This window comes from Sebastes fasciatus, chromosome 12 (assembly GCF_043250625.1).
Source record: "Sebastes fasciatus isolate fSebFas1 chromosome 12, fSebFas1.pri, whole genome shotgun sequence".
NCBI lineage: Eukaryota > Metazoa > Chordata > Actinopteri > Perciformes > Sebastidae > Sebastes > Sebastes fasciatus.
In genome coordinates, this window is record NC_133806.1 from 5,802,503 (window position 1) to 5,817,789 (window position 15,287).

The 15,287-nt window shown below is 42.1% G+C and overlaps 2 protein-coding genes across 8 annotated transcripts in view; one reads left to right on the top strand and one right to left on the bottom strand.

The window, feature by feature from the left end:
* LOC141778521 (cysteine-rich venom protein pseudecin) overlaps positions 1 to 15,287 on the top strand; it is a 153,301-nt gene that overhangs the window by 45,095 nt on the left and 92,919 nt on the right. The gene's annotated exons all lie outside the window — the stretch shown is intronic.
* The window catches only part of rftn1b (raftlin, lipid raft linker 1b), a 135,047-nt gene that overhangs the window by 41,839 nt on the left and 77,921 nt on the right, over positions 1 to 15,287 (bottom strand). Inside the window, exon 5 of one of the 2 annotated variants that reach the window (XM_074652826.1) lies at positions 11,382 to 11,865. In XM_074652826.1, the coding sequence (XP_074508927.1) occupies positions 11,382 to 11,865 (484 nt within the window). Of the gene's footprint in view, positions 1 to 11,381; positions 11,869 to 15,287 lie in introns of both variants that reach the window. The other variant, XM_074652825.1, reaches the window with a different exon arrangement.

Below are 15,287 nucleotides of genomic sequence, written 5' to 3' on the forward strand. Positions count from 1 at the left end.
GTTGTTATGAATTATAAATCATTATATCCTGACAGTAGTGCATGAGCCAGGTAATCTGAAAAATATCATGTGCCTCTGTGAAAACGTCTCTGAGCAGCTGTCAATCACTCGCAAACTCCAATCAAACGGTCAAACTAGGCAGCGCTGATCAAATATGAATCATTATTTTGTTAAGGTAATGCCTATTTCTCTCCTTAAATGTTTTCAGAAACATCTTGTAGTGCACGGTTTAGCTGCAAAATGTGAAAGTTTGGGACCTGGCAGCCATGTTGAGATCAAGTTGAGGAAATACCAAGCACCGCCCGCCCACCAGCCGGAGCAAACTTTCGACTTTTACAGCTAAACAGTACACTAAAAAATAAGCATTACAGTAACAGAATATAGATTCATATTTGATCTGTACTCCCTAGTTTGACCGTTTGAACGGAGTTCACGAGTGATTGACAGCTGCCTCCGTCGAGTGAACATCCAATAGGAACGCTCTCTCTCTGAAATGACCTGTGATTGGCCAACGTCTCCCGTCACGGGCTAGATTTTTTAAAGCCTGAAAACAGAGACACGAGAAGGTGCAGAAGTCTAGTTTTGTCTCAGAACACTTGAATTACAATATGCTGAAAGGTTATTATTGAATTTTAGCCCAATGATGCCAAAAACATTCTGCCTACTGCAGCTTTAAAGCAAAAATACCAAAAAAGTAGACCCTCCAACAAATTTGAACCTGACTTGTCAGTTGACTAATTGTGTGGTTTAATTGTGATGTTTTCATTAGCTACCTACAGTATGTCTCAAAATGTCAAGATCTTGGACAATTTTTTGATCTCGTCACTCTTGTTTTTCTTGTATCTAATGATAATACAATACATATCTGATAATGTACTTATTATGTGAAACTTGTGTTCGTTAGTTATAGGACTTTTTGTATCATTTGAAGATGCTTTCTGCAGCTGTTCTACGTTAATTTCTGGAGTCTTGTAAACCCACGTGGACAGGACACATTTTTATGCAAGATACTACAATATAAACTTCAACATCATTGTGTATCATGAACATAATTTCTACCTGGCAGGTGCAAAGTAGGCGAGAAATGAAAAAGTAAGACGAGATTAGATTTGTGTTGCCCTGACTCACAAATAAGCTGAAAATCTTTTCCAAGGCTGCCGCCTCTTTTTTCTCTCGGTTATTTTTCAACAAACGTGAAGTGAATCAAAAGCAATTTGATCATATTCATGCTACAAGTCACCCTCATTTTCCTTTTTAATGTTTTCCAGAATTGATGCTACGCTGATGCTGAACTTAAAAGGGACCATTTCATTGTAACTGAGTTAATTCGTAGTATATAACCTTGAATAATGCATTAAACGCTCTCCAGCTCGCTGTTGTTTACATCAAGCAAAAAATATACATAATTGCAGTGGGTCTCGGGAGTGAGGAAAAAGGTTTGGATATTTGCCCACAGTACCAATGTCACTGCTCCTCGCTCATATCATACTAAATCAAAGTTGAAAGAGTTTTATTTGTTGTGATGTGAGTGAATGAAATATTTGCTCTGCTTAGCTTTGAAAAAACACAAAAATGTGAGATGTGAGCGGGGTTCGGATCGGGCAGAAAGCAATTCAAATCCAGTCTGGTAACATTTTCCCCTTTCTTTCGAATGCAAATGTCGGACTGTCATTCCACAAGTGAACCAGATGGATGAGCAGAATGTGCGGGACTGCCACCCACCCGTCCACCCACGCACCCACTTTGACGTGGGGTGGTAGCGGGGGGGAGTCATGGCTCAGTCGCTTTGGTTCTTCCGTCCATCCATCCATCCGTCCGGCAGACACCCAGAAAGAATGAATCATTTATAACCATTTCTTGTCTGGCTCGTCTTGACTGATGTGACAGCTGGCCACCAAATTCCCTAAATCTTGTCATTGCCACTCTTGAGAAAAGCAGTATATTCACACACCCTCCCCTCGTCCCTCCCTATGTTACCCATGTTACAACGAGGACAATATGGCAAACAAATCTTGGACGACACACAACAGCGAAATGACTTCCCATTCAACATGCCTCCGACCTGCCAAAACAACACGTCTCCTCACTGTGAATGATTTTGTAGCGATTTGTATCATATAAACTGGTTTACAGTTTATGTGCACAAGCCTGAGATGACGTTTCACTGCTGCTTGTCCCGTGAAACCTTCTGTATGTCGTTGAGCTTCTGCTTTTGAGTGTCTTGTATACTAACGGATTTAAAGCTTTGGGTCACACAGCTCTTATTTTCTGTAAAATGATGAGTAACAACATGAAACCATATTCAACACAGACGGATTGCTACTGACGGGACTGTTATGGACAGAGGTCAGATTTGTTCCATTTATAACAGCTTGACAGAAAATAACAGCCACTAGCAAGAAACATGCTGCTCGGCCTCTGTTTTTCTCACAATATTAGATGTTTTCTGTATAACAGCTGAGAGTTTTTCATGCATTATATTTCATTACAGTCTAATTACACTGTGATTATGGCACCAGGGCCACCGTAATTCAGATGGAGGGGTAGGCAGCTAATTTTCTAACCTTGATTTGCTCAGCAAAGACTTTCTGGGTTCTGTAAACATCTTTTCAGCTGCGCTCTGTTCACAGGTGATATTGTATACCGCTTGTTGATATCCATCACTCTGGACTGCAGGATAATAGTGAATCAAACTGGAGCCGTGCTTTCACCTGGCATTCTTGAGTATTTCAGAAATCATTTTGATAGAAATCTGTGGGGCTGCCCTCGAAACGTCCATGATTCAAATAATCAGTCGCGAAGCACCCGAGTCCGCTCGCATTTTGTCAGTCAAATCACTGCCTATTTTTCTCTTTTTTTAGCTGCGCTGTTTTACACAAATCCTCATTCAGGTACAGACCTAGAAATCTGTCTCTCTATGTGCAGACTTTTTGGTAGCTGAAAGGCACTGCAAGTCAGTGCATTCAAATGACTGAATATCACTTGCTTTTCCAAAACAACATGCTGTCCTGTCTGAGGGTGGGCTGTGATTTACTAGTTGCTTCACTGCAATGCATCATAGAGGAAAAAAAAAACACACGACAACATTATATTTCCCAGCTGCAAGTTGCAATGCAAATGTCAAAGTGGCTGAGCGTAAACCTGCATACAAATTCGATTTAACGGCACTAATTTTTTTAAAGCATTAACGCAACTTGCGATTTTTAGGTTGTAGCGGGCTAAAGAATCCATCGGTACCAACCATGTCACATTAGCTTGTTGCGAAGGAGGCCAAATAACGATCCAAACTTGCGCTAAATTTTGGCGAGGAAAAACTGACATGGCCATTTTGAAAGGGGTCCCTTGACCTCTGACCTCAAGATATGTGAATAAAAATGGGTTCTATGGGTACCCACGAGTCTCCCCTTTACAGACATGCCCACTTTATGATAATCACATGCAGTTTGGGGCAAGTCATAGTCAAGTCAGCACACTGACACACTGACAGCCGTTGTTGCCTGTTGGGCTGCAGTTTGCCATGTTATGAGTTGAGCATATATGTTTTATGCTAAATGCAGTACCTGTGAGGGTTTCTGGACAATATTTGTAATTTTTTTGTGTTGTTAATTGATTTCTAATAATAAATATATACATATATTTTATAAAACAGCAAATTTGCCCACTCCCATGTTGATAAGAGTATTAAAAACTTGACAAATCTCTCTTTAAGGTACATTTTGAACAGACAAAAAATGTGCGATTAATTTGCGATTAAATATTTGAATGGATTGACAGCCCTATTATTATTTATTTTTTTATTTCAAATGGGAGCCGGTGGTTGTTTCTACTTTGATTTGCAGCCTGCAGTGTGTTTCAGCCGTCAAAAATGTGATAATTGCTGTTGTAGCATTCATTTATACAACAAATATACCCTTCGCTAATGCCGTCTCCCGAACGCAGACTGGCCAATCATAGCGTAGTGTCGGCCAGCTTTTCCCAGGGTTCGACGGAAATCGTTTCAGATTGTCTTCATTTTCAGGCTGCTTTTGTGGATTTCTAGCTAGTCATGGTTAAACGTTGTGTGATAGTGATACTCGTTACCCGTAGAGGTTGGAAGGAGATATACGTTTCTAAAACGGTCTGTTTCAATGTAAAACCCTGTGGAGCTAACATTAGTGGAGTACGTTAGTACATCATTTACGAGTGTTTCCACTGTGCTATGCTATCTACTGACGGTATACTGAATGTATTCACATGCTGCTTTTGCTTTTTAATCATTGGAAGTTAACAGTGAATAAAGAGCTACCTTACAGGAACACTGTTGTTCCTTATTTTCATTGTCTTTTCTTTCGATCGCCAGGTGACGGTGGTTCACTTCTACACTGTGATCTGTGGGCTTTAGCTTCTATCTGTATCTTTTTAACCTGTTTTTGCTGCTGAATCAGTTTGACATCCTGGATATATCCTTCAAACGCATATTACAGATCCTTCTGTCTGCTTCTCTCTGAAATTGCTTTTTTCGTTTTTCCAAACATGAACCATTTCCAAGCCATTTATAGTTGCTCTGACAGCTTGACGGAGTAGCAGCGGGGGGGCGGGGCTTAGCGAAGGATCAATTGTGACTCAGAATTCATAAAATTATATTAAAAATGACTTGATTATAGTAACGGATGATAAACTGATTGCATATACCTCATCCCTTCCCCCTGTGTGATTTTACAGGTTCACTATGACTATGACAAGCTTTAGATACTACAAAAACATCTTGTGATTCCTGTGAGAACATCAGTGCAGGCTGCAGAAGAGCAGATACTTTATTGTTAGAGGGAACATGAGGTTAAGGTTCTTTGATCTTCAACAAACTCCATTAGTAACCAACATAAATCTCTAAAACGAGTCTCTTGCCAAGCTCACTGCTCCCCCTGTGCCACAGTGGCCTGTAAATGACAGCAGCAAACATTACTGTATAATAGAGCAGAGATCTGCAGGAGAGGAAACAGTGGTAATAATAGTGCCGCGTCATTTGCTTTTTGGCCGTGTAACAAGAACAAGATTTGAAAGCCAGACGCTGTTCTCCAAGATCAATAACTTTACTAATGTTTCAGGGAATTATTATGCTCATTTCTGTGCTATAGGGCAGTCAAATCTTACCTAATGCCCCAATAATTTGATATTTATAGCTATACTTGCAAATCACACACACAGACGCACCGAAGAGTGTGACACAAAGAGTCCTTTGAACCTCGCACAAATCAATTACATCAATAGACGACTGCTAAAACTTTCAGAATAAAATCTGTGCAGCCAACCTGGCTCTTGTTGTTGTCGCCAGCAGTCCGGCTAACAAGAAAATGAGCACACAAGTGTGGTTAGGACGTTGAAAGCATGTTGCTTCAAAGACTTATCTGATGGCAGCCCGGCTGTCCAAATGACGAGGTCAGCGGCAGTCGCCCTGCCAGTGATCTTAGCAGCGTGGCTTTCCGACCTGACATGTCATCATTTCAACGTCTGTTTCTATAATCTGAGAAGCTGGACACTGATCCCATCAGAGCAGAGATAACACGGATCTCGAGGGGAAAAGCAGGCAGCTGAAAAGACTCCCTCTGCACGATGACTAAGATGATTTCAGACTGATATTATTCAGGATTACACCTACAGTATGATAAAGCTCTTAATTTAAGCTCTTTACTTCATTGTATGCTGTTTGTTTGAAGCTCGTTTCCTGTGTTTGTAGCTTTGATGAATTTCTATCATGACAAGAAACTCTATCAATGCATCAGAGGAACAGAAATCTCATCTTAAATGTTGACTGCACACCAATATCCTCTTTTTTTGGGTGAGCTTCTCACATCAGTTTCATGACGTGTCCTGCACACCTTCTTATCCTAACTCATACAAAATGCATTCATATATGGCTGTTAAAGTTAACCCGATAATAACGCGGTAACGCAAATTTGTTCTAACGCCACTAATTTCTTTAACGCATTATTAACACAACTTGCAATTTTTAGGTTGTAGCGGGCTCAGTTTTAAAGCCAGAGTGAAGATACTGGTATCATATGAAACTAGAAAACCTAAGGAATCAATTGGTGCCAACTACTGTACGTCATACTAGCTTGTCACAAACTTACACTAAATTTTGGCAAGGAAAAACTGACATGGCTATTTTCAAAGGGATCCCTTGACCTGAAAATGGGTTCTATGGGTACCCACGAGTCTCCCCTTTACAGACATGCCCACTTTATGATAATCACATGCAGTTTGGGTCAAGTCATAGTCAAGTCAGCAAACTGACACACTGACAGCTGTTGTTGCCTGTTGGGCTGCAGTTTGCAATGTTATGATTTAAGCATATTCTTATGTTAAATGCAGTACCTGTGAGGGTTTCTGGACAATATTTGTCATTGTTTTGTGTTGTTAAAGTGGCAGTAGGCAGTACATTTTTGGCATCATTGGGCGAAAATTCCATAATAACCTTTCAGCATATTGTAATTCAATATTTGCCATTGTTTTGTGTTGATTTCCAATATTAAATATATACATACATTTGCATAAAGCAGCATATTTGCCCTCTACCATGTTAATACGAGTATTAAATACTTGACAAATCTCTCTTTAAGGTACATTTTGAACAGATACAAAATGTGTGATTAATTAATTAATTTGCGATTAATCGTGATTAAAAAATCTACAGCCCTACTTCATATACAGCCCCACTCCTGTTCATAATCTACTTATTCCCCCTCGGTCAGATCCTACGCCACTTCAACCTGGACTTCCACTGCTATGCTGACGACACTCAGATCTACCTCAGCACCAACACCCCTCACAACCCACCGCTCTCCCACATCAACTCCTGCCTCTCTGCAATTAAAGCCTGGATGCAACAGAACTTTTTAAAACTCAACAGCGACAAAACACAACTCCTCCTCATCGGCTCCAAATCCACCCTCACCAAAACCAACAACCTCACACTCAACATCGATGGCACTTCTGTTTCCCCCTCCCCCCAGGCACGTAACCTTGGCGTGATCTTCGACTCCACCCTCTCCCTTGAGCCCCACATCCGCCAACTGGTCAAAATATCCTTCTTCCACCTTCGCAATATCGCAAAAATCCGTCCGTCCCTCACACCCCCTACAGCAGAGAAACTCATCCACGCCTTCATCTCCTCCCGCCTTGACTATTGCAACTCACTCCTCTACGGCATCAGCAACACCTCCATAAATAAATTACAACTGGTCCAGAATGCAGCTGCCCGACTCCTCACCCACACCAAATCATGGCATCATATCACCCCAGTCCTGAAAGACCTTCACTGGCTCCCCGTCTCCCACCGGATCTCCTACAAAATCCTGACCCTTACCTACAAAGCCCTCCACCAACTTGCACCCCCCTATCTCTCTGAACTCCTCTCCCCCTACCAACCTCAACGGTCCCTCAGATCCACCTCAGCTGGTTTACTCTCCACCCCCACGTCCAAACTCCGCAGCTTTGGGGACAGAGCATTCTCCAGGGCAGCTCCCAAGCTCTGGAACTCACTCCCCAATCTCATCAGAGACTCCGATTCCCTCACCACATTCCAGTCCCGCCTCAAAACACATCTTTTCTCATCTGCTTACCCGTAGCCCTCTCCCTCCCCTCCCCATCAGTCCATGTGTCTGGATGTGATTGTGCCTGTGTATGTCGCTTCTTGTCGTTCGTCTCCTGTCTGTCTGTCTCACACCGTTTTCCCCCCCGACTATGTTAAAGCGTCTTTGAGAATATTATAAAGCGCTATATAAATCTAATATTATTATTATTATTATTATTATATAGGCCTACTACTGATTTTCGTATAGGTAATATTTTTCGAATCCAGAAAAGGTGACCTTGTCGTAGAGTGCAGAAGTCGTGGGGAAGAGCCGAGCTAATGCTGAAAAAGAGATAAAATATAAATGTTTCCTCAGTATGTTCATAAAAAATAATCCAGGAGGCATTTAATTCCCTACAAAACGTTTTTGCTCATGCAAATGAGTTTCATCTGACAGTAGACACAGGGCTGTCTTATCCAGACATAAATGTACAGCTGTCTCCACCATGTTGTATTTTACGTTCAGTCCTTACACCAGAATCCCTTTCCTTCAAACCATCCAAGCATTTGAGTCTCCAAACTTATGAGCTCAGTTTCTATCCAGAGCTCCAGTCTCAGGGATGGTGATCATCTTTAAGCCACAGCTCCACTGCCAACGCTTGCACGCCGTTCACCTCGAGATCTGAGGATTAGCGAGGACAAGCCAGCAGTAGCCGAGACTCTTGGGCCTCCTCGGCAGACCGGGCATTAGTAGAGAGAGGGACATGGGAGCTTGGCATGCTCCCCGTACCACCCCGGCTGGCCGCTACACCAGCGCTAGCTGGCGTTGTCGCAGGGATTCAGGGGGATGAAGGTGGGGGTAGAGAGAGAGCTGTGAAGCTGAGGGAGGTAGAGGACGAGGCAGTGGGGGATTATCTCACCGCAAAATGCACTGTAGGAAGGCCCAGATGGACCAGTGGGCTGTGGTCTGCTGTGATGCCAAGTGTGTGTTAGCGCACACATAAAGACACACGCAAACAAAAGCACAAAGTATGTGCACACCAAAGAGTACATTCATTATGCAACACCCAGTATTAGGTGCTTTGAACCTAATCGCTTTGTACACTGTACATACAAATATATACAGCATATACACAAACACACAGACGGCAACACTCCCACTGGGATGTGTGTCCAATGCACAGTTTGCACGTTGCACCGACACATATCACAAATAGGTTCTTCTGTGAGAGGAGGGGAGACCGTAGGAGGGGGGGGTGATAGTGGTGGGAGTCTCCATCTGTCAATCCGAAATGCTCAAATAAAACCCCAAACTATAAATGTCTGTGCTAATTTCAACAGCGCTTCCAGAAAAAGGGGGTCTACCGTGAATAACTCGGAGAGGTGTAGCTACGTATGCCTCACTTTATGCGAAGACGGGAAAAGCGAGCCGTGAAATGTGCAGTTTTTTTGGAAAAACCTGACAAAACTGCGGTGGCGAATTTCACAGACTTCGGCTAAGTGTGAGTGTGAATTTGTATACGCCACAGCCATAAGACGACTCCCTTTGTGTAACGGATAGAGAGGATTATATCCCAAGGCAGCACATTGTTGTGTAACATTGAGGCAATACCAAGAAATGACACCTCCGCAGTTGCCAAGTGTTTCAAGAGGGATCTGCGGCGCCACGCTGTTCTTTAGTGAAACAGCCAAAAGGTGCGGCTTCAAATGAAACCACAACACAAATTTACACAGATATCTAGACCGATATTGGCTCAAGATTAGAAGCTGCCAGTTTGAATATCTGTGAATGGGAGACAAGGAGCTACAGTTAAAGGTGGATGCCCCTGAGCGCAGGATTTAACCCCCGACCGCTTCAGCTGCTCTGGGACCAGCAGTCGACTCAGTTTGATGAGGGAGCTCACAGGCGTGAAAGTCTAGAAATATGCAGCGTAAAAAACATCATTTTGGAATTGATAAATGCTAAGACAACATTCAGCTGATGTCCATAAATGATGCAGAAACCAGCCTCGTCAACATTGAGCCTTTCACAGGTTTGACCTTTAATTATGTTTCTTTAATTATCATCCCTCATTAGGCCTTTCTGTGTAATTTGTAAGAATAGCTGTGTGGCGGGTCTCGTGTCATTTGGACTTGTCAAGTTTTAAAGCTTTGTAAAGTTCCTAAATTTTGACATTTAATTATACAGCCCCTGTTGGGCCAATTAGTGTAATTTCCTTTAAAGGCTCTGTTCACCCAAATAAAAAGATAGCATATTTGCTCAATCCCCCCCCCCCGGTGATATTTAGCCATGCAAATACTGTAGGTTTTATACGCCCACGTTTTGAGATATCTGCCTCTGAGGTTTCTGCCTCCACCTCAGTGCAATGGCAGTGAACTGAATTTTGTGTTTGTTGTGCTCAAAGAAAATTTACATTTTAAAATTGTAAATAGATGCAAAAACCCATTTTTGCATGGGAGGAAAAAAGCAGGAAGGAAGCCTTTAAGATAACCTTTGTTGTTATTGTGCTGAATTTGTTCAGGAAAGGAACAAACGGTATATATATATATTTCCTGTTGATTCTTAGGGCAAGAATCTGGCGATGCGATACGTATCATGATACGGGGGTAATGATTGTGATATATTGCGATACTGTAAGCAATGCGATATATTGTGATCTTTTTAAAATCTAATTTTAGGAGAACAGTCATAGTTAAAAGTAGGGATGCACCGATACCGATACCAGTATCCGGTATCGGGTCCGATACTGTGCCCATGTACTCGTACTCGCAAAACGGCTCCGATACAACGGCACCGATACCACTTTACAGTAGCGCAACGTTAATTTCTCGTCACCATCTCGTCACCATCTTTCGGATCCTCACGCTCCACCTCCTCGAAGGTGTGAGCGAGACGGGCCAGTGGTGCACCCGACCCCGATTGGCCGGGATCCCACTTCAGCCGGTGCACGCCGGCCCTTATATCATTGCGCCACAGGGTTTTGCGTACAACCTCTGAGTCGCGCGTGTTAGACTCCTTGGTCCATGTTTCAAGACGGGTCGTGTGGCTTGCCGACATCGCCGCAGACCTCTGGCGCCTTTTACGCGGATGGGGTGCAATGAGGACAAACCGCCCCGGTCGATTGTCGCACGGGGCCCTGTCCCTTCCCGGCGGGGAGAGAGTGCACAGTCATGGTGCGTCGTATGAGGAACTCCCCAGCCTGCCGTGTGTCGCTCACACGCTCAAGCTGGCTGTTAACGAGGGTCTTTTGGCACTGAGAAGTACTCGTATCGGTACTCTGTATCGGCGAGTACCCAAATGTAAGTACTTGTACTCGATCTGAATCGGTGCATCCCTAGTTTAAAGAACACCACAAATACACCATTTTAGTAGGGGTGTGACGATTCACTCAGCTCACGATACGATACGATACACGATAGTGGGTTCACGTTCTCGATACGATACGATATTATAACAATTATTTTAACAAATAACAATTCAGTAAATTTATATCTATGTATTTATTTGTCAAAGCTTTGAAGCCCAAGCAATGGTATTCGGGACAGCCCTATTATTCAGTGTAACTGCAGCACATTGGATGTTTCCATTTCCATTAACCTGAACAGGAATCATCCAAAAAAAAATTGGTTCAAAAGAATGTGTCAACACATACCTCACTACGTTATTCACCTACTGTTGCAATTACTTTGTCTCCACTCTTTTCCCCCAGACTCATTCATTTCTCTCACCATGTAAGAACTTTACAGCCCTAATTTGCATGTGTTTTTTTGCTTATCACATAATTTTCCTTTGTTTGAGTTTATGACGGCAACCATAGAGACCACTCACCGTCGCCCCTCCGCAGGCGGTATCTAGGCCTCTCCTTTGCATCTCTGTCACTGTCTTTGTTGTTATTGTGGCACGGCGACTCCTCCTCCGTCAGCTCCTCCGTCAGCTCCTCACTGTGCTCCAGATCTCCCTCTGGTATTGGAGACGCCACAGGCGAGACCGCGCCCTGACTGTCCTCCACCCCGCTCCCTGAATGGTTCCCAGTGTTCTCACTTTGATTCTTCTCCTCGTCCGGCGCTCCTTCCCCGGCCTCCTCATTCCCGTCTTTGTGCACCGCGTCAGCCTGAGCTCCGAGTGCTGCGTGGTTTGTGGGGCTCGAGGGGTTCGAGGGGCTGCAGCTGCCCAGGGAACCGAGCACAGAGCTGGGGCTGGAGTGCAGGGAAAGGGAGGGGGTGTCTGGTTGTCGGATCCTGGTGCATGGGGCTCCATAGGGTTCCTGGACAAATCCCACGAACATCACGCCCTGGTCAGCAGCATCCTGGATCTGCTGTTGAGAGCATAAACATAAAAAAAAAAAATTTGAATGATAACAAATTTTACAAATTTAAGTGATGAGACTGCTACTTTGCCTTTACTGATTTTGATTTGATTAGAGCTAGAACAAGCAGTCGATTGACAGAAAATGAATTGGCAACTATTTTGATTTAAAGGAATACTTCACCAACAAAATTACCATTTGTTTTTCTCACATTTCTCCATGGTAAATGAACAATCAATAAACGGAGAAGAGAGTTGATGAATTGAAATAAATGGGGGCTGCGTTTAACAACAGCAAAACTCTATCAAAACATACGCTGACAAACTCTCACGCAGCTCGTGCAGTATAATCCAAGTCTCATTTATCCAGTCGTATGCTCACTTCTTCCCAAACGCATACATCTTCTCTAAAACCTTACTATTTAAAACACTAACGCATAAACAGTCTCATGCTTGTGCAGGCGCACTACCCTTCTGTGCGAGTCTTAAGTGTTTTAAATAGTAAGGTTTCAGAAGTTGTGTGTGTTTGGGAAGTAGTGAGCAAACGACTGATGAATGAGATATTCGATTATTCTCAGTGTCCGAAATTAACTTTTTTTTGACTCACCGGCCAAGAGGACTGGTAAAAAATCCACCGGCCAAGCTTACTTTTTACCAGCCAACACAATAAAGTTGAGTATATTAATTGTTTGTGATTTGTTTCTTCCGAGCCTTCCGAGATTTACTCGCCAAACGGAAAATCTACCTGCATTTGGGGCTTGGCTGGTGTTAATTTCGGACCACGAAACCTCGAAAACAGATGTTTTGATATAGTTTCACTGTTGTTAAACACGGCCTCCATCTACTTCAGTTTTATGATTCTCCGTTCACCGTGGAGGCATGCGAGAGAAAAGTTTTCTTTAAGAATTCAAGGTAACATGGGGTGAGTCATTGATATACAAATGGTCATTTTGTGGGTGATGTATTCCATTAAGCAAAAATGCCAAACATTCTCTGCTTCCAGCGTCTCAAATGTGATAATTTGCTGCTTTTCTTTAACATAAATGATAGTAAAATTGATTATTTTTGTGTTTTAACTGTTGCTTGGACAAAACAAGCTATTTGAAGATGTCACCGGATGCTTTGAGAAATTGTAATGGGCATTTTTTCACTATTTCTTCTACATTTTACAGACTAAACGATTTACTGAATAATCAAGAAAGTGATTGTGATAAAACTAGGGCTGTCAAAGTTAACGCGATAATAACGTGTTAACGTAATTTCGTTTTAATGCCACTAATTTCTTTAACGCATTCACGCAACTTGCAATTTTTAATTACCCTAGAGATCTCGGGTGTGAAGCTGCTGTTGCACTTAATACATTTGGGATTGGAGCATCACCAAAATGCCAAAAAAAGCAAATTCAGGATGCAAAATAAGACCAACCTATGAAGCAGAACATATACAACAAGTTATTTCCCAAGAGATCTCAACCTGAATCCAAACTTTCAGAATTAGTTTTCAGATCAATTATCTTGAAATGGAATTGTTTTTCCCCACAATCCTTTTCATGGAGATCTCTGCATCTGTTGGATCTTTGTTGTTTCTACCCCCCCCCCTCTGTTTCTTTTCGTCCCAGCAGCTTCTCCAATCACTCAGTTGTTGATTAGATTGGAGCGGCCACAACCCGAGTCAGGCACGGGCCACATCACAAATCCAGCGCTCCACTTTTTCTGTTTTCATTGTCATCTGGCATTTTATGTCAATATTGGGATTCTGCCAAGGAGCGAGATTGAAACTTTAGCTGTCAGAGAATGTTAATGATGCCATTCTCCATTTGTGCCCCCCCCCCCTCCACCAACCACCCCCACCCACCCCAAGCAAAGGCGGTGCCCGTCTCTATCTGGAGCCACAGTGAGGGAAGAGAATAGAAATCAAATCAAATCGCAGGTTATTCACTATGAAATTAAATTGGAAAACAGTCACATTGTTTCCAGCCATATTGTTTAATATCAGTGAACGCTCTCTGGGTGCTTCCACATCATATTCCCCCATACCAATATGTTGAAATGGAATTGCTGAGATAAAAGGGAACTGTTGTATCTCATTTAATGGTAATGCAGTCAGAGAGCGAGAGCGAGAGATGAATGGCTTCGGCTGTTCAATGTCGGTGCAGTTGATCTCAAAGTAGACTCGAATAGTGTGCTGTAATGATTGAATTTATTTTTAGTACCATTATCATTATAATTTTATAAAATCCTGTGTTTGACAAAGTAGAACCATTCAGATTAGATCCACACTCCCAACATCACGACACAGACAGCAGATCAACCACAAATATACTGTAAGTGAACACACAGTGTAAGTGACAAAATAAATCACAAAATATGTCAAGTCAAATATAGCACTGATTTGTCTTTCAAAAGAATTCAATGTATATCAGTAAATAACTAGCTGGATAAATACAGTTGTCAGAGTTGATTCATTGATTAGCTGACCGACAGAAAATGAACAGACAACAACTTTGATAATTGATCAGACATTTAAATAATTTATTTAGCAAAAGTTTTAAACATTTGCTGTTTCCAGCTTCTTCAATGCGAACATATACCGTTATCTGTGTTTTGTATCATTGTAAATTATAAGTATGTCCATTTTAGGGCTGGGCAATATGACGATATATATTGTCAAAACAATATAAAAATGTTTATTGTATATATTTTTTCTATATCGTTTCTATCTCAATATAGGCTTGGCCTATATTTATTTATTTTTTCTCTATAATTTCACTTAAAACTTTTTTGCACTCAAATCCTTATAATGAAAAACTACTCCGTACTTTTCATTTGTCAAGTATTTAATTCACATAGGAGTATAAGCTTTACTGTGTGGTTATTTCATATAGACTATTTATTTATTGAATAACCAGAAAACATGCTATATCGTGACATATATTGTTATCGAGATATGAAATTACCTATATCTTGATAGAAGATTTTGTCCATATGCCCAGCCCTAGTCCATTTGATGTAATGAAGCGGCCATAAAAACACAGTTTGTCTTGGGTTTGCGTATTTCCCTCAGGTGGCATCCTCCGGGCCTGAAAAGCGAAGCCAATGCTGAAGTGCCTTAAACTTGCATTCCTTCTAACAGCCAGCAGGGGGCGACTCCTGGTTGCAAATAGAAGTCTGATTGTATAGAAGTCTATGAGAAAATGAGCCTACTTCTCACTTGATTTATTACCTCAGTAAACATTGTAAACATGAGTTTATGGTCTCAATCACTAGTTTCAAGTCTTCTTATTCATTCATTTAGTAAATTATGGTCCCATTTAGAGTCAAATAGACCATAAAGCAGGGGATGCTTTAGGGCGGGGCTACCTTGTGATTGACGGGTCATTACCACGGCGTTGTCCGGTCTGGGAGTTGTCCGTGTTTTCATTTTAGAACT